The sequence below is a fragment of the Balaenoptera physalus genome (genome assembly GCF_965194825.1).
Source record: "Balaenoptera physalus genome assembly, chromosome: 6".
Taxonomy (NCBI): domain Eukaryota; kingdom Metazoa; phylum Chordata; class Mammalia; order Artiodactyla; family Balaenopteridae; genus Balaenoptera; species Balaenoptera physalus.
Window position 1 is genome coordinate 88,100,251 of NC_138885.1, and position 18,131 is coordinate 88,118,381.

General features: G+C 39.9%; 1 protein-coding gene across 2 annotated transcripts in view; it reads right to left on the minus strand.

Moving 5' to 3' along the window:
• The window catches only part of ANKRD44 (ankyrin repeat domain 44), a 325,415-nt gene that overhangs the window by 88,931 nt on the left and 218,353 nt on the right, over window positions 1-18,131 (minus strand). Inside the window, exons 11-16 of one of the 2 annotated variants that reach the window (XM_082466993.1) lie at window positions 16,716-16,830; window positions 7,907-7,989; window positions 6,659-6,722; window positions 4,588-4,656; window positions 3,081-3,221; window positions 1,373-1,453 (exon numbers count right to left, since the gene is read on the minus strand). In XM_082466993.1, coding sequence (XP_082323119.1) covers window positions 1,373-1,453; window positions 3,081-3,221; window positions 4,588-4,656; window positions 6,659-6,722; window positions 7,907-7,989; window positions 16,716-16,830 — 553 coding nt within the window. Of the gene's footprint in view, window positions 1-1,372; window positions 1,454-3,080; window positions 3,222-4,587; window positions 4,657-6,658; window positions 6,777-7,906; window positions 7,990-16,715; window positions 16,831-18,131 lie in introns of both variants that reach the window. The other variant, XM_082466992.1, reaches the window with a different exon arrangement.

Sequence of the window (18,131 nt, forward strand, 5' to 3'; positions counted from 1 at the left end):
GGGAATGCTTGTCTTCTTTACCACCCAGGGCCCTGACTAGTAATTTTGGCACCTAAGCTGCAAAATCAAGAGAGGCACATTAGGTCAGGGGTGTATTTGGACAAGGGGAGTAGCCTTTCATTGCATGAAACAGATCTCCAGCAGGCTGGTCCCTGCCTTCCCCTGCCTCTCCTGCTCCTTCCCTCTCCATCAGATGTAGAGAGGGCTGCTCTGGCCCAGGGCAAGCTTGCATTTCACTGGAGAAGGGAGCATTTGCTGAGGTGTCTTAAAATTCTACAGTCTTTGAATACCATTATCTTAATTTTGGAATATTAGGGCAAAACCTTTGTTATTCTGATTTACTCACAGCGGTGTTTCCTGTGCTCACCCCAGGAACAGTCAAAGTTATGCCCCCCCAAATTGCACTGGGGCCTCACTTTCTAACCACACCTTTCCACAACGGTCTGGACATGGGAGGAGAGCCCAGTGGGCAGTGGGAAGACCCCAGAGTGGACACGAGCATTCAAGTCACACAGAAACGGGTTCCTCTGACAGCAGGAGAAGAGAATAAGCAAGTTAAGGACTGTGTGTGTGCAGACTCTTAGAGCACTACATCCACTGAGTCTCACGGGGGCAGGACACAAAGTGTGGGCACCGGTTATTCATGTGTTCTTTCATTCAACAAACAGTTACTGATCACCAGCTACCTACTGGGCACTGCACCGGGCAGAGCACAACCTTCTCACTGCCACTTCCAGTGCACGAAGGGCTCTCAGAGGAGGAAGCATTAGGTGTTCCCATGTATCCACAGCCCTGGGTGCTGGCAGTCACTCCATCACAGTAATAGCTGAATCTCTGTCAGACACCAGAGCAGGGCAGGTGGGATGAGGGGGTGACAGAGCAGCTGTCTGCAGGAAGCAAGGAGCTGTTTGTAAGTTGATGGGTGTCTTCTGGGGAGAAGGGGAGAGTACAACTGGTGTATTTCACACCAAAATCTCAAAACATTTATTCATAGAATCTGCTAAATAGTTATCCCCAGGTCACAAAAGGAGAGCCTGAGGCCCTCAGAGGAGGCTTAATATGTCCCCTGAGACATACTACATGGCAGAGTCAGAAACTGTATTTAAGGTACCTAGTCCTAAAAACTGCTGACCAATCACAGTGATGGTCACGGCAAAGGTGTCAATTTTAGAAAGAGTTCCTTGTGTGAAAACAGCATATTTGAAAGATATATTAAAAGAACAGTTTCTTCTTCACCAAAGGCAAGCCCACATCACTTCTGCAAGAGCCCAAGTGAGACCCCAAAATAGTAAGGCTGGCCCACGAGGCAACCCAGAACAGCAGACAAAGCATCAGTAACTACACCTTGTGCTTAAGCTGAGAAGAAACTTACAATGCAGCTTCCTTTTCTTTCAGCTCTCTGGCTCTTTCAAGTTCTTCGGAATTTTCATGGGCGTTTCCTAAGATAGTCTTACTTCTCAGCATAAGGGAAAGAAAAAAAATCACAATTAGTGGCAAAGTTGCTAACGATTTTGGTGCAGTTTATATCTTAACAATTTCTCCCCCAACTCAAAAGAAGTAAGCACTACTGATTTTTCATGGAGGATATACATGGTTCTCCCCAAGGCCATCCAGTAAGTCTATTCTCTCCCAAGGAATCCGACTGAGAACATGACTTTCCTAAAACTTCCACCGAGGTATCAGTGATTAAGACAGCAATCATGCTGCCCGCCCTTCCATGAGTATTCTAAACTCCCCATGGAAAGAGGAAGTGACTAGCTTAAACTTCCCTGTCTCCTACAACATTCCTTGCTGCCTCCTTGGCAGTTGAGCATCTCATTTATCCAGGAATAAATGGGTTCCTGAGCACCCCTTATCTGCCAGAGCAATTCTTCACCATCTAGGATTCCTCTGCCAGCTCTTAACAGATGAAGTACACTTGTCTCCCATTCTATTGCAAGTGAATAGCATAGAGCTTGGCATATAGTAGATGCTCAATAAATGTTTGTTCAATTAATAACATGCGGCCCTGGGATCCTGAGGCTACAACAGTCTTGCCAGTATTATATGAAGGAAAACAAGCTGTGTTTTCCAAACTGTGGAAATATGATCATAATCCATTACTGAATTGTGAAATCAATTTAGCGGGTTGAAGTCAGTAGGTTTTTTTTAATGAAATAAAAATATATCAAAATGCATCCCACATAGCAAAAGTAAATATGGTTTTATGAAATCTTTGTTTCCATTTTCCATATATATGTATGAAACATATATATGTGAGTGTGTGTACTGGGTCATGATGTAAAATGTGTTGCTTAGTGTGGGTCATTGTCTAACACGTTTGAAAGCCATTGCTCTACAAGAAAAGGAGTTAGTACTGACCCAGAAGCAACTCCACAGCACAGGGCAGCAAATAACTCAGTGGTTCTCCAAACAGGATCACCGAAAAGTATTCCTATGAAGGAAGGCCTGGTCCTCAAGTCTTTGAGAACAATCTCATAAACTGTGGGCACCTCTTCCACCTTTTCCCCCTGAACTGGTTCACTTAATTCTGCTTTCCATTCCTAGCCACCTAGAATCCAAACATGATCAGGGTACCCAACTTTCTCTCTTCCAGCTCCTGAAAGAGTATTCATGCCCAGGTTTGGAACAACAGTGCCTATTTTAAAATACTGATGCTGCATTTGAAGACTATTAGGATTATGCATAGATGGATATTTTTGACACATGACATATTTATTAGCAAATGTAAGATTTACAGCAAATGAAGCATGTAAGTGGTGATGATGAAAACCGCAGTATATGACAAAACAAATTACGACAGATTTTGAATGAATTGAAAACCTGGGCTTGACAGCTCCACTTGGCACTCAACCCAAAGAACAGAGAGGAGAAGTAATTGTGCAGTGACACGTACTAATCAAACGTAAAGAGAGCAGAATGGGAAACCCGGGGCTAGGGATGAAGCAATTCTAACTCCTTCAGGTCTGGATGAGAGGGATTCTTCATTCACACTCTCTGTGAGGCGGTATGAAGAAAACTTGGCAACCTCCCCCCACCTCCCCCACCCCGAGAGGAAACAGAAGTAAGGCTGTTTTTACTTTCTATCCATGTCTGATGCAGCAGCATAGTGCAAAGCGGTGCGGCCCCAGTCATCGGTTTCATTAACGCTGGCCCCTGTGGTCACTAATGTCTCAATACAGTGGAAATGACAATTTGCAGCTGCATAGTGCAGAGGGGTCCTGAAAAACAAACAGCAGTTTATTACTTCATTCAGTCTGCAAAACAGACGCCCATCATTAGCACCAGCACAGACAGCAGTATTCCTAGGGGTGTTGGCTCTGAGTGTGGAGGCCAAGAGACATGCCTTTCTCTGACTTTATGTTAGAACGAAGGCTACAAAGACGGTGGCTTCAGACAAGGCCACCCACCTGTAGATCTCTCCTTTCTTTCCATTCCTAGTGCCTATCCTGGTTCAGGTCTACATTGCTGCTCCTCTGGACTCTTGCAATACCATCCCTTTTGGCCTCCTTTGCCCTAATGCAACTTCCATGTAACTTTTAGTTGGCATCAATGAAGAACTGGATTTTCTAAGGTCCAATACCTACATATAACAAACCTGTACTAAAACCTTCAGTCTGCCCAATGAACAAAGCCTTGATTTTTTAGTTTGGAATTGAAGACTTTCCCAAGCTAGCCCTGGTCTATCTTTATAAAGTATCTCTCTCTCCCCTAAATGTGTCCAATGCTGTTTCCAAACTGAATGACCTGAGGTTTTCTTGATCATGTCCTCACTTCCTCCACCTTTTCTCACGCTGTTTTCTTCCCTGTACCAGCTAGTATTATGGTATGATTTAGCTATGCATGCAAAGGACAATTAAGGTAAGAAAAGTTCTATGACCCATCCCAATAGCCAAAGGGGCTATAGGTGGCGTGTGTGTGTGTGTTTCATGTTTTATTTATTTATTTATTTAAATTGGGGTATAGTTGCTTTACAATGTTGTGTTAGTTTCTGCTGTACAGCGAAGAGAATCAGCTATATGTATACATATATCCCTCTTTTTTGATACCTTCCCATTTAGGTCACCACAGAGCATTGAGTAGAGTTCCCTGTGCTATACAGCAGGTTCTCGTTAGTTATGATTCATGTTTTAAAAATGTCTAAAGATTTATCCCAAAATGAAATGTTCAATAAATACAATAAAGTGCTCCAGATCTTGTGACCAAATTCTGGGTTGGAAGGGCTGAAGTGTTCTACTCTGCTACAGACAGAATTTTCTAAACTATATCCATGTGGGAAATTACATATTTTATAGATATAAATATATATACACATAGAAAATATGTAATCCTCCACATGGATAAAGTTATATATATATATTGGAAGGATCAGAGAAACAATTGGCACTTCCAAACAGAAGCAGGGAGAGGAGATTCTTTCCTTGTGCCTTGTGCCTGCTTTGTTGGTGTAGAAGGGGTTTCCTTCTGAGAATGGAATCTCCCCAGCTAGCTTCCTTGTTTACCATTTCAACATAACACGATTTCCAGATGGACTGCTCCCCACTCCTTTTATTTAGGCACTTGAAGCAGAGTTCCCTGTTTACATACCTCCCACACTTGTCCTTTTTATGGAAATCTGCTCCGCTGCTCTGCAAGAGTTTTATACATTCCACATTACTAGAAAGACAGGGAAAACATCATTAAGATGGTGGAAGTCAACTGCTGGGCTATCTTCAGAAAGAGCTGTTTTCTGCAGAGTGCATGCCCAGATGAAATGAGAGCACTAGCTTTAAATTCTGCTAACACAAAAATAACCTGAACACATTACAGTAATGCCATACCGTAAGGATCTAAAGTTCCCACAATTCCTTTTTCAAAGCTAATATATCAATACATTAAAGAGCTTGATGGAACATTTTCAATTCCATGACTAAAGAATTTAATGATTATTCCATGATGAAACCTTTCAGTGATGGTTTCATCATTTACCCTAAAATTCTCTTTCAAAACCATCAAGAGTTTATGAAACAACCCCTTACACCTATAATAATTTCATGTCACCTTTAAACAGTAAGCCAGAATGGATGAGCATTACCTTTTATCACAGCAGAATGAATTCACTATGATAACCATTTTCGACCCAGACTCTCCTTAATGGAAAATAAAACAGCAGCATTTCCCTGTCTTGGTAATCTAGGTAAATGAACGTGCAGAACCAAGGCCGAAAATGATGTAATGGAGCGTAGTGATCTTCCAAAGCTTCTTTGTCATTTGCAGAAGCAATAAATCATGTTTAGTAGAGAGAAAAGAACCCACTGAAGTGAATTTTCCTACTGAAGGGCATATAGCTAAATACTAATCCTAATAGGGGTTTCAGACATGAATCCAGAATGGTTTGTTGCCACTTTCTGTACAGGTCTGATATTTTTTAAAATGGGGGCATAAAAAGAGACACTCATCCATCATTGTTCTAAACTTAGGATGCTAAGAAGTGGCCTAGGATTTATGACTTTATTATTGTTTAAATAAGAAAAATGATCTCATTAATGATAAACGTGAGGAGGGCTCTCCCCACCCCACTTCCACCCTTTATAGCCACCTTTCGCAGAGAACTAGCGACTAGTTTAAGTCATAAAATATAAGAACTTTATGAGGTCATTATGTGTTGGTGTAACATGTCAGCTGATGTAAAGCACCTGTCTCTTTGAGCCAAAGGATCAAAGACAGAGACAGATCCAAGTTGTGTGGCTCAGCAAGTTCATATAATTTGAGGAAATGGGGTGAGGAGGAGGAGGTTCTTTTTAAAAAATAATAACAAAATTATGAATATAAAACTAGACACAAGACTTTGGAAGGGAGCCATGCAAATAAAGGGCCCTAAAGCTTCACAGTCAATCCACCTCTGTTAAATAGGTAATACCTTTGGTCATATACAGTTGACACATGGAGAAGCACTGCTGTTCCTTAAGACTCGGAAACTGATTAAGAACCAACACCTTACCCAAACGAGGCCATCCAAAGGAAACCGTGTTTGGCCAATGTGTGGTCATATATCAACAATATATTGATCAGAGCCTTAATCTAACCACTGATATGAAAAAGAGTATCTGATGAAAAATTCTCTTTACAACTTAAAAAAAAAGGCAAGGATTAATTCACTTTCTGCCTATCCTTTGGGTTTCTTGACCTCTGTTCACATTTAATCATTATAAGGACTTAAAAATCAGTTTTGAAATAAGGACCAAAATGTCTGTAAATGAACATGAATTAACTCAACCCTGGATTCCCTTGATCATCAACCACCTTCCAGCAACGAAAGAGGAAAGACTTAGGAACAAAACTCAAATTATTTTCTTTTGGTGGAAGAGGTACCAAGTAAGTATATATTCTATAGACTAAAGACCTACAATTTAAAACAAGAAAAGAAGAAAAAAAAGAGTGAGAGAAGAGAAAACAAAAGAAAAAATATTTTCTATATGAGATGGGCTAACACTTTTTCTTTGGAAAAACAAACACACGAGTAACCTGGAAATTCAACATAGTGATATTTGGTATTGGTAGAAAGAGTTCTTACCCGTTTTACTAAAGAAGTTGCCTTTGATCCACAGATAACTTAAGTCAATTAAGATGAATTAGTAATTAGGCCATAAGATAACAACTGAAATTGTTAACTACTCACCCTCCTGCAGCAGCAGCATGAAGGCACGTTCTTCCAAATTTATCTGGGGTGTCTATTTCAAAGCCTGCAGACAGCACGTGCTCATTACTAAACAAGGATACTATGCTATACTTTTGTCCTAGTTAAACCACAAGAAACATTGCAGAGACAGAAAAATCAGTTAGTAGAAAAACCAGAACGCAAGCCACTGTAGTCAGAAAGAGGTTGTCATGGAAACGAACGGTAACTGCTCAAGCTTGGCAATTTTATAGGAAGAACCGTGAAGTCAAGAAGAATTTATTTTCACATTCAGCCCTGGGTGAACTACAGCCCCATATTTCAATCGCAGGATAGAAATTTATGAAACCAATTTGAGATAAGTAGGGCAATAGACAGGCAGACAGAACACATGGAGAAAACATGGAAGGCAAAGGAGTAATCGTAGCATGCTAGAAGAGATATTTTCTTAAGTGTATTATTAGCTTTCAGTTGGTTTAAGATTTGGGAAACGTGCTTTCATGCAGGGGTTATTGTTAAACATGCCAAAAGCAGTGAAAGCAGAATCAATCATAAGTAAAGAACTTAAAGGAAAAAAAAAAAACGCCTCTGGGATATCTATTGAATGAACTCTTAAGCAATCTTTGCCTTGCAGACCTCTATCACCTTTGAAAGCCAGGAACTTCTTAATACATGGAGGTTGGCAGAAGCAGTGATAAGAAAGATTAGCAAAGCTCCAAACCAGAAAGAATTTCTTGGTTCCAAATAGACCCGCATTAAAAAAAAATAAAAATGAAACCTAGTTGGAGGGGTATCAACCACAGCAATTTTTCAGAGCTCAAGGAGTGGGATGGTAATTTGACATTTTCTACCATTAAAACGTAGGGGATTTGGCCTTTTCCCTTTGATGAAAAATATGAAATGTTAATGCCACCAGTTTAAGACTCAAAGATGTTTTCTCCTTCTATGAGAAACTTCCTGTAAGCTATGGCCATCCCTGTCTGCCTCTCACTCTGGATCACGCGAGCTTTAACTTGATAAACAGACAAGACTCTCATTCTGGGGCAGGAATACTGACATTCAAACAGCTTCAACACCATGAGCTGCTGGGAGCTGTCACATGCAGTTAGCTGTGGACACAACTCATCCTGCCAAGTCAGGTCATGGATGACACGAAGCACAGGCAGCCGCTCATGCTGACCAGACACCTGAAGCCACACGGCTCATTTACAGGACATGTTAAGCCTGATCTGTGGTAATGGAGTTACTTACCGGATGACAGTAACTTTCTGCAGCAGTCAGAGTGAGCATTGAGGGCAGCTAAATGTAAGGGGAACATGCTATGGATTCCACACCTGAGGAGGAAAAAAACAGAGCAGCTCACGGTAACAGATCTCAAGATACGTGCAGAAGGGGGATGATCTTTCTGTAAGTTCTCTGATGAAAATTAAACCCATGAGACCTTGCTTAGGGACTCTTGGCTGAAATAATTATGCAATCATTTCTATCTTAAAATAATAAAATCCTGGACCTAAACCACAATGAAAAGCCCATAACAATAGGAATATATATTTTTAAGAAAACATTTCACATAAACAGTGACTCTAAGCATTTAAAATTAATTTGTCTCCTTTTCTTTCAGCTTAGCAATTTTGTCCCATTCATTCACTCATTCATTCATTTGTTTAACACTTTATAAGCATCAGATACCATGCTAAGTGATGGAGAAAACATGAAACTGACAAACCCTCGACTTTGAAAAGCAACCTGTTTTATTCCTTGAGTTGATAAACAAATATTTATTATTGACCTATTATGTGCCAAGCACTTTGCTAAGAGTTAATAATGGCTGTATTACTGGAAATAAAATTTTGGATGAGAATTAAAACTAATGTTTACCTTCGGCAAGTGAAACTTCATCTTTCTAATAGCCTTTTATTTTGCACGTTAACCCACACAAGGATACCAGTCACAGAATAGTTAATAGTTATCTTGCATATATTTCATAAATCTAGCATATTTTCCCTAACAGCATTATAGAAAGAATCCAGAACAGGACTTCTTAGACTGACCCCTGCCATAACACAGTCCCTGGAGCAACCCCCTGCGAGACAGGCAGCTTTCTGATGGCAGTGCTTTTTGCCCTTAGAATTAAACCTTCCTCCTCCTGCCCATCACCTCTCCTCAAACAAGGACCCAAAGTCAAAGTCGTGAGCTGAATTGTAGTTCAAAACAAACAGCATCATCAGGAGGTTCCTGTGTACTTAGAAGCGTGTTAGTGATCACGTCTCATAATATCTCATTTTATTCAAATAATATATTTCAGATCTTGTAAATCCTCTACATAACACAAGGAGTATGAGACTATTTATATTTACACCTGCAGCATGAATCATCTAAGTTTCTTCCCTAGCACAAAGTGGCCCATTTCCAGATTCTATGCTGAATGAAAAAATACATATGATTTGAATTTGTTAAGCTTGAGACATATGAATTTTATTTGCTATCTCAAAAGTTATTATGATGTGCATGAGTATGTGAAAGTATATACATGTTCACAGATAGTTCATGGTATTCAGTGTTCTGCAAAATTCGAGTCTGCTAGCAATTAACCACCTCTCTCTTTTCATGAAAACTTCTTTTTATTTGTTGGTGTTTTTGTTCAGTCTTCTCTCTGTTCGTTTTCCTTTCCCTATATGGAGATTTCCAACCCAGTGTATATAATAGCTGGCATCCATCAAGAGATGCAATTTGCCCGTCTTCCGGGTAGTGTCACGCGGAGGAGAACTGCTTGTAATTGCCTCTCTTGTCATTTACAAAAAAAAAAATTCTGAAAAGCAATCGCATCAGTGACAACCTTGATGCTCATGAAAAGGAAGAGGGAATTGGGGGATGGGAGAGAAGCTTTTTATTCGTGCTGCTATTTATATTGTTCCCTCCCCATGCCAATGAAACACACTAATTTTTTTTGATGTATAACATGTTTTAAAAGCTCTTTACTAAATGGAACTTGAAGCTAATAAGATTTTACCTAACCATTTTATTTGTTTGGGGGAGTTAAGGCAAAAATCTTTGATTAAATATTTCTGGACATTTGCAAGAAGAAAATGGATAGAATATCTTCTAGGATGGTTGTGAGTTCCTGTAAGAACATGCCTAAAACAAGGAGTGGATTTGTCAAGATTTCTTTGAGTCTTCCTCATTCTTTATATACATGTATACACAAATATTTAATATGTATAAAAATATAAATACTTTCAGTATTTTAAATATTTTAATATTTTCTATATACATACACATACTTACACACATACATACACACAATATTTATGATATAGTTTATATAGGTACATAAAATATACAACTTTATATTAAATAATACAAGCAAACGAATTAGAGAAAAGAGTATCAAACTCTATAACAAAACAATCAAGAAGAACATCAAGTATGAGATATTTTAACAGCTTCAGTATAATATATTTCATAAACTTCATTATTAACACTTCTAACCAACCTTACCATTTAACACCATTGTCTTTAGGTAATCTGTCACACTCTACATTAGCTAATAATTTCATTTTTTTCTGCTGCTACTTATAAACCTGAGAAGGTAAGGGAGGCAGAACTCTAAAAGGTCTAGCAAAAATTCTCTTTGATATATATTTTTCATTCCATAGTTAATAAAAAGTCACTACGTCAATGCAGGTTTTGAAACATATTAATTTAGACTCAAGTACTATTGGCATTTGAACTTGAATACGATGCTCCGGTTCAAAGAGAAAAACTAAGTATCAGGCCAAGATGGGAAAGAAAGTCAAAGTAGAATTCAGAATCTCTGAATCACTTCAGAAATGATTCATGCGTTTCAAAATAAAATTTCTCCTTTATTGTTATAAAATAAGACTGCTTATAAAGAAAGGATCTTAAAACCTTTAGCAGGAAACTTAGGATTTGGCTGTCTCGGTCAAATAAGAAGCATCGCTCTGATTTCATCAGGTCTACATCAAGGAAGATCAAGAAATAAAGATGTCAGATAACACTAAACTTAACAGTGCATAAATTACAGGAAAGGGAAGACCAAATCCAGTTAATTTGCTACATTTATTTGAGCAGTCATAAAATTAATGGATCATGTTTGTATTAGCTATTTCTAATTTAGCTGTTAGCTGGCATCTCCTCTACCCAGTTATCTCAGAATGAATGAGGTCAGAATAAATTGTAGAGAGCCATCAGAGGTGAGGAAAGGGTTTCTGCACCATTAGAATATCAGTTTTTTTAAGTTTTCCCCTTGGCATCGGGGGACATGGCTGTCCCTTTCCATATCCAGGCTTTCTAGAGCCTTCCCTTAGGCCATATGGTAAAAAACACTGTGGTTAAGGTGATGGGGTCAGAACCTTTGGGTTTCAGTTCTAGCTTTGCCATGTGCTAGCTATTTGATCTTTGGCAAGTACATAATGGTTCCCTCACCTGGAAAATAAAGATAATAACAGTGTCAATCTTATAGAACAATTGTAAGGACTAATTGAGATAATGTGCATAAACTGCTAAATAGAACATCTGACCCACAGTTAAGCCTTCACCATACATGTTAGTGGTATTTTTGCCCTTGCAATTATTATTAGCTTAGTTGGATAACCAGCAGTCTGTGAGTTTTGAAGTGGTAATCAGATTGTACTTCCTTAAAATCAGGTGTGTGATCCCTTAAATCCCAAGAATGAAGTGTGATCAACTAGCATTTCTGTTCTCTCTCTATATTTCAAAATGCTTTACAATACTTATCTCTCAACTCTCCCAGGGAAGGTGGGATTGGTTTAGTTTTGCCCACCAAGTGGGCGAGACAAAAAATTTGATGATTTTCGATCATCAAATGATTTTATGATTCTTACTCAACTGATCAAACCAAACCCTAAAATAAACTTCTTATTAATTTTATCTATGCCATTCCAAGTATTTATCACACACCCTTTAGTTACAGGCACTTGGGATAACTGACAACAATGAGGCCTGGTCCTTGCTGTTTATGACCTACAGACATTTTCAGTGGCTCCTTTTGTATCAAGTCCAAACACTCTAACATGGCTTACGAGGCCCCTTCTGGATCTGACTGTTGCTTAATCTCTGTGACCTTCTGTCCATTCCTCCTGGAAGAGCCAGGCTCTGCCCAGCCCTAGGTTTTCACATGCAGGGCCCCCCTGAAACCCTTAACCATTCTCTCCTGCTTCTCACAGTGTTTCTCAAACTAGTCAGTGCATCTCTGGGGGTTGCTGGAAATATCTTTGGGCTTTTAAGACGTCTCTGTGGCAGTTTTTTAATTGTCTTTTCCTTTTGATGGTAATCTAAAACAGCTGGCATCAAAGCATATTTCAGCTCATCTGACGGACCACCATATCACCACACACCTCTGTCAAATTTCAGCACCCACATTTGTACTTAGGATCACAGCTGTGCTGGGTAGTCCGACTTTAATTGGCAGGGGCTAATGAGAAAAGAAGGTGGACTTAATAGAAAATGAAATGTCTGAGTCTAGGGAGGGCCAATGATAATGTAGCACACTGAGCCTCCTGGATGCGCGGAATTTGGCAGTAGTCTGAGTAAAGGTCTCTGCGCCGTGTGACGGGTCCACTGCCCACCACTTTAAGTCACTGCAAAACCTTCACTCCCATGGTGTGTACTGGATCCTAAAGACTCAGCACCTTAGCCACCAGGACCATCATCCCATGCAAAATGTGAAGTATCACATCACCCACTACAAAGAAGGGCAGCAAGCCTCCTGCCCAGGATCCAGACGGCCGAGGATGGAGTCCCATTTCCGCCCACTAGTTCTGTGACCTCAGGTAGGTAACTGAACCTCTCTGTGCCTCCTTTGCTTCACCTGTAAGATGGGCATAATCATAGCACTTACCCCATGGGGTTGTTGTGACAGTTAAATGTAACCTCTCAGAGTGGGGCATAGCATAGGTAAGCACTCATGAGTGTTTGTTACTATTGTTGTCCCGTGCAGTTAATGTGAACATTGGTGGTTCCTGTTTGCATGTATTCTGTAATTTTTTTTTGATTTATTGCTATATTAGAGTCAAAAGCCTAAGGAGTTTCTATCTAGTCTTACATTTATACATATTCAAACATTATAATAAAAATAATCTAAGTCGATGCTTGGGATCTGAAAGACTTTCAATGACATAACTAATCACTACTTGTCCTACAGGTTAACATTCCTCTTCCTGGAAGCTTTGCTGGCCCTGCTATCTCCCAGATATGTTTTCCTGTATCCCAGTGGCACCTGGCGACTGTCCTGGCATCACACTTAGCATGTGTGATTGTCATTGCCTGTTTAATTCTTTCCCCCACCTCCGTAGGCTATAAATTCCTTGGCAGGGAGCTCCGTGACCCCAGAACCTGACACAGTGGGTGACACTTAACAAGTTATCAACAGATATTTAGCGAATATAAGAATGTCAGAACCAGTTACCTGTAAAACTACAAGACTGCTAATTCTGCTGCAGTTGAGGCAGAAAAAGCAGTGAGAGCATAATTGGAAAGATGGAAGACAAATTAAAATCCTAGAGACAAGCACCCCAAACCTAACAAAGTTAAAGAAGAAAAAACCCAATGGCTCCGATACCACGTAAAGTTGCACAAGCACCGAGTCACACTGCAGAAACTTCTCTGACTTAAAGTTCAGAGAAGCAAAAAAGAATACAAAGAACATTCAAACAAGGCCTGAGAATAAGATGCAAATAAATTCATCAGAAAGTAATGACCATAAAACTTGTCATAAAGAGATCTTTAAAAATACATTGGCTATATTGTTTATGAATGAAAATGGGTTATTTTCATAAATGCTCTTTGTTCACTTATTTACAGAAGGAAAGGCCTGTTTTTCTCCTCTTTAAGGAGCTATCCTACATAAATCTACAAGGAGCCCAGAGAACAGTGACTTTCTGGGGAGTCTTTAGGAAGTTTAATCTTCTCCAACTCTCCTCCCCCGCACTTGGATATTTTTTCCTTAGATGACTTCCCTTTCCACACACTATACACACTCAGACACACACACACACAAATTGCTGCTTTAATGAACCACTGTTACTGAAGGGAGCATGTCTTAACACCAGATAATGCTGTGACAGAAGAAAGCATACGTATGTGGCTCTTTGAGGCTGGGACAATGTTTCCCTTGTCATTGTCCCCAGGACACAGCATGGTCAATGGAAGGAAAGGCTACTTGAACAACAATGTCATGCCTAAGGCATTTTTGTCACAAAGTTTGTATTCGCATAAATTGAAGGGAAAATAATTACGAGGAAATAGACTTTGTGTCTATTGAGTTAAATGTGTTTTTTTCAGAAATTTTACGTATTGGGCCCAGTTGATCTTTATTGCTCAAATGAGTTCAAATCTGAAAGAAAATCAGAAATTCGTGGTTCTTTGGCTAAAACTCCCCAAATAACCCAGAGTTGAAAGAAAAACATCACTGAAAATATTAACATATCACAGGTGAAGCTGGTTTGTGCCTAATATTTTATTTCTGCTTAACTGACACTGAGCATTTAAAATCTCTGGCTTTGGGTAGCCACGGCCTGCTTGGGAACTCTAGAATCTGGTGAAAGCCTCCTGAATCCTAGTACAAGGCTCTTTCTAGGAAACTGAGCTGCTTCTTTTTTTTCAAGTTTTTTTTTTTTTTTTTTTTTAATGTGGACCATTTTTAAAGTCTTTACTGAATTTGTTACAACATTGCTTCTGTTTTATGTTTTGGGTTTGTGGCCAGGAGCCATGTGGGATCTTAGCTCCCCCACCAGGGATAGAACCCGCACCCCTGCATTGGAAGGCAAAGTCTTAACCACTGGACCGCCAGGGATGTCCCGAACTGCTTCTTTTGATTTGCAACCTCCCAGTCAAAAAGGTCCTTTGGCTTGAAGCAGATTCCTTTCTCTTCTGAGACAACCCACTGTTCTTGCTATTTGCCAGCATGCCCCCTCCTCTGTCCACCCTCAGTCTTGTCCTTAGCCCGAGCCCTCATCTTTTCTTCTCTGGACATTTGCAAGAGGCTGCAAAGTGTTTCTAGCCTGGACCACCTCCAGTCTGTCTGGACTGCTTGCTATGAGAGCGATCTTTCTTACACACAAATGGGAGCATTAGACACAACCTACCCTACACCCACTTATAATTCTTTAACAGCTTCCAAATGCCTCAGAATGCAATCTAACTCCTTAGCAAGACATTCGAGGTCCTCTGAAATGTGGTTCTTCCTGCCTTTCCACCTCATCTCTTTCCACTCCCCCTAACATGTTAGATAACCCGGCCTTGGGAATCTGCTTTCAACATATTCACATGTTTGTGCCTTTGTAAATACTGTTCCCTCTTCCTGGAATGTCCTTCTTTGCTTCCCCTTCTTTTTTATCTCACACAATTCTGTCCACCTGGCAAACTCCTATCCATCGTTCTTCTTGCTGAAATGTCACCTCTTCTGCGGAACCCAGAGATAGTCAGTGTTGCCCTATCCAGACCTCCATCATAACACATCTCATGATGCTGCAGTCACATTTGCTCTTGATCTTATCTCCACCACTGGACTGGGAGCCCAGAGGGCCACTGGAACCCACCACACCCTCCCTGGACCATTTAAATTTTGGCTCATTCTCCACCAAGATTTTCAATTCTGTTGCACAACCCTTGACAAATAAATTAGAATTCCTAACGTAACACTGCCCTCATATTTTGCCTTTCCTAAAGATTCAGTTATTGTTACCCCCAGTCTCTGTAATAAGACCAAACTATTTAAGCATTTAAGGCCCTCTTTAATTTGGTTCTCCTGCCTATTATGAAGTAATAAAACCATAGTTAGCATTTATTGATAGCTTACTATGTGCCAGGCACTGTTCAAAGAGCTTTTAACGTGGATTATCTTGTTGAATAACCTTAGCAGATGTATTTACATAACTCATACTCACACGGATCTTAACATATACCAGAGAGCTTTAATGGTGATTAAGTCCTTTAATCTTCATAACAAACCTATGGTAGGTACCATTATTACTCCCATTTTTCAAATGAGGAAATCAAAGCACAGACAGATTGAGCAACAGCCTCAAGGTCACACAGCTCACAAGTGAGGTAGCTTGGACTGGAGCCCAGCTAGTGCCCAAGAAAGCCTGGGTCCCCCGCACTGATATAACAATGCCTCTGGGCGGAGCGGAGCGTGGCACTGTCACAGGCCTGCCAGGCCAAGCTCCTCCCGGAGCTGGGTCTGCTCCTGCTTGCCTCCCTGCTTGGGACGTCTGCCACTCTCTGCTCTACTCACATAATTGTCATCCTTCAAAGCCTACCTAAAACTCACCTTTTCCTTGAAAACTGTGGCCACCTTTGAGCTCTATCCTTCCTGTCTACACTCTGTGGCATATACTGTCTACACCAAACATTTTGCCATTAAAGTCCTGTTTCATTTTGAACTTTATTCAATACTATCTTGCATGGTTCTTTGTCTGAAGTGGGCCTTGGGCCTCCAACAAAATTATGAGCTCCTGGAAGGTACCAACCAGTTAACTTACTTCTGAAATTTCCCACAGCACCTAACATTGCAACAGACTCATATAGATGCGTTATATATTCTTGTTGAATTAAAGTACAAAATGAAGTCAGGTCCCCCCTTCCCAATGTAGCGGATTTACTCAATTGCACCGTATAAGCGTATGATTAATATGGGTCATTAATACATGCAAAACAGCACCCTGAATAAATTCTGAGTCTGCCCAATTATGCTTTATTTTTCCTGCTTAACTAACACTGCACATTGGAAAAAAACAGAAGAATATTAAAAAGCAGAGTTAGGAATAAAGTTCAAGTTTCCTTAATTAAAACCACTGAAATAGGCCTCTTTCTGATACAGCTGAAAAATAAAACTAGTTCTTCCTCGCAACTGTCATTAAAAGTCACTTAATTTAGTTCAAATTTAATCTGTGTTTAGCATAATGGTGCAGATCTACCTTAACCTGGATAAATGGGAACTATCTACGGCATGGCAGAATCCCTTTGGCAGTATTCCCACATGTGGAAATTATTCCACCATATTTTTGCAGTAACCTACTTGGCTGTGTCAGCTCCACTTGTTATTAAGGTGTTAATCAAAAGTTCATGACCGTATCTTGCAGCCACATGGAGAGGAGTGTTGCCATCCTTATCCACACAGTCAATTTCACCTCCTGAAAGAGACATTTTAATACAGAATTACATAGGATTCAGGTTGACTCAGATATTACATTTTATGCTAGTCACTCACGTTGACCAAATGTTGGTTTCGTTTCTACTCTGTGCATCTCTGCTCTCAAGGACAAGAATGCTTTTCAAGGGGACAAGTTACCATCTGAAGTAGTAGTATTATTAAATCTGCATGGAGGGAAGTCTATTAGAAATGCTTTTACCTAGAAACAATAAACGCTGGAAAGGGTGTGGTGAAATGGGAACCCTCTCCTACACTGCTGGTGGGAATGTAAATTGATACAACCACTATGGAAAATAGTACGGAGGTTCCTTAAAAAACTAAAAATAGAACTACCATATGACCCAGCAATCCCACTACTGGGCATATACCCTGAGAAAACCATAATTCAAAAAGAGACATGTACCACAATGTTCATTGCAGCACTATTTACAATAGCCAGGACATGGAACCAACCTAAGTGTCCATCGACAGATGAATGGATAAAGAAGATGTGGCACATATATACAATGGAATATTACTCAGCCATAAAAAGAAACGAAATTGAGTTATTTGTAGTGAGGTGGATGGACCTAGAGTCTGTCATACAGAGTGAAGTAAGTCAGAAAGAGAAAAACAAATACCGTATGCTAACACATATATATGGAATCTAAAAAAAAAAAAAAAAAAAAAATGGTACTGATGAACCTAGTTGCAGGGCAGGAATAAAGAGGTAGACATAGAGAATGGACTTGATGACATGGGGTGGGAGGGCTAAGTGAGAGTAGCATCGACATATATACACTACCAAATGTAAAATCAATAGCTAGTGGGAAGCAGCCGCATAGCACAGGGAGATCAGCTTCGTGCTTTGTGACCACCTAGAGGGGTGGGGTAGGGAGGATGGGAGGGAGGCTCAAGAGGGAGCGGATATGGGGACATGCGTATGCATATGGCTGATTTGCTTTGTTGTGCAACAGAAACTAACACGGTATTGTGAAGCTACTATACTCCAATAAAGATCTATTTAAAAAGAAAAAGATACATGCAACAACAACAACAACAAAAAGAAATGCTTTTAAAAAACCCTTCCACGTTGTCTTATTTAAGCTTCTAAAATCTTACAACTAGATTCCCTCTCTGAATAAATAATGTAATCAAATTCCACAAAATGTAACTCTGAAGACACATTCAATTTCAGTTTTACTTGCTTAATTAAAGACCTATGTAAATAAACCTTACGCTAAAGCATAAGAACCAGAAGGAATAGAGTGTTCAGGAAAAGATTTCATGTAGTTTGATTAT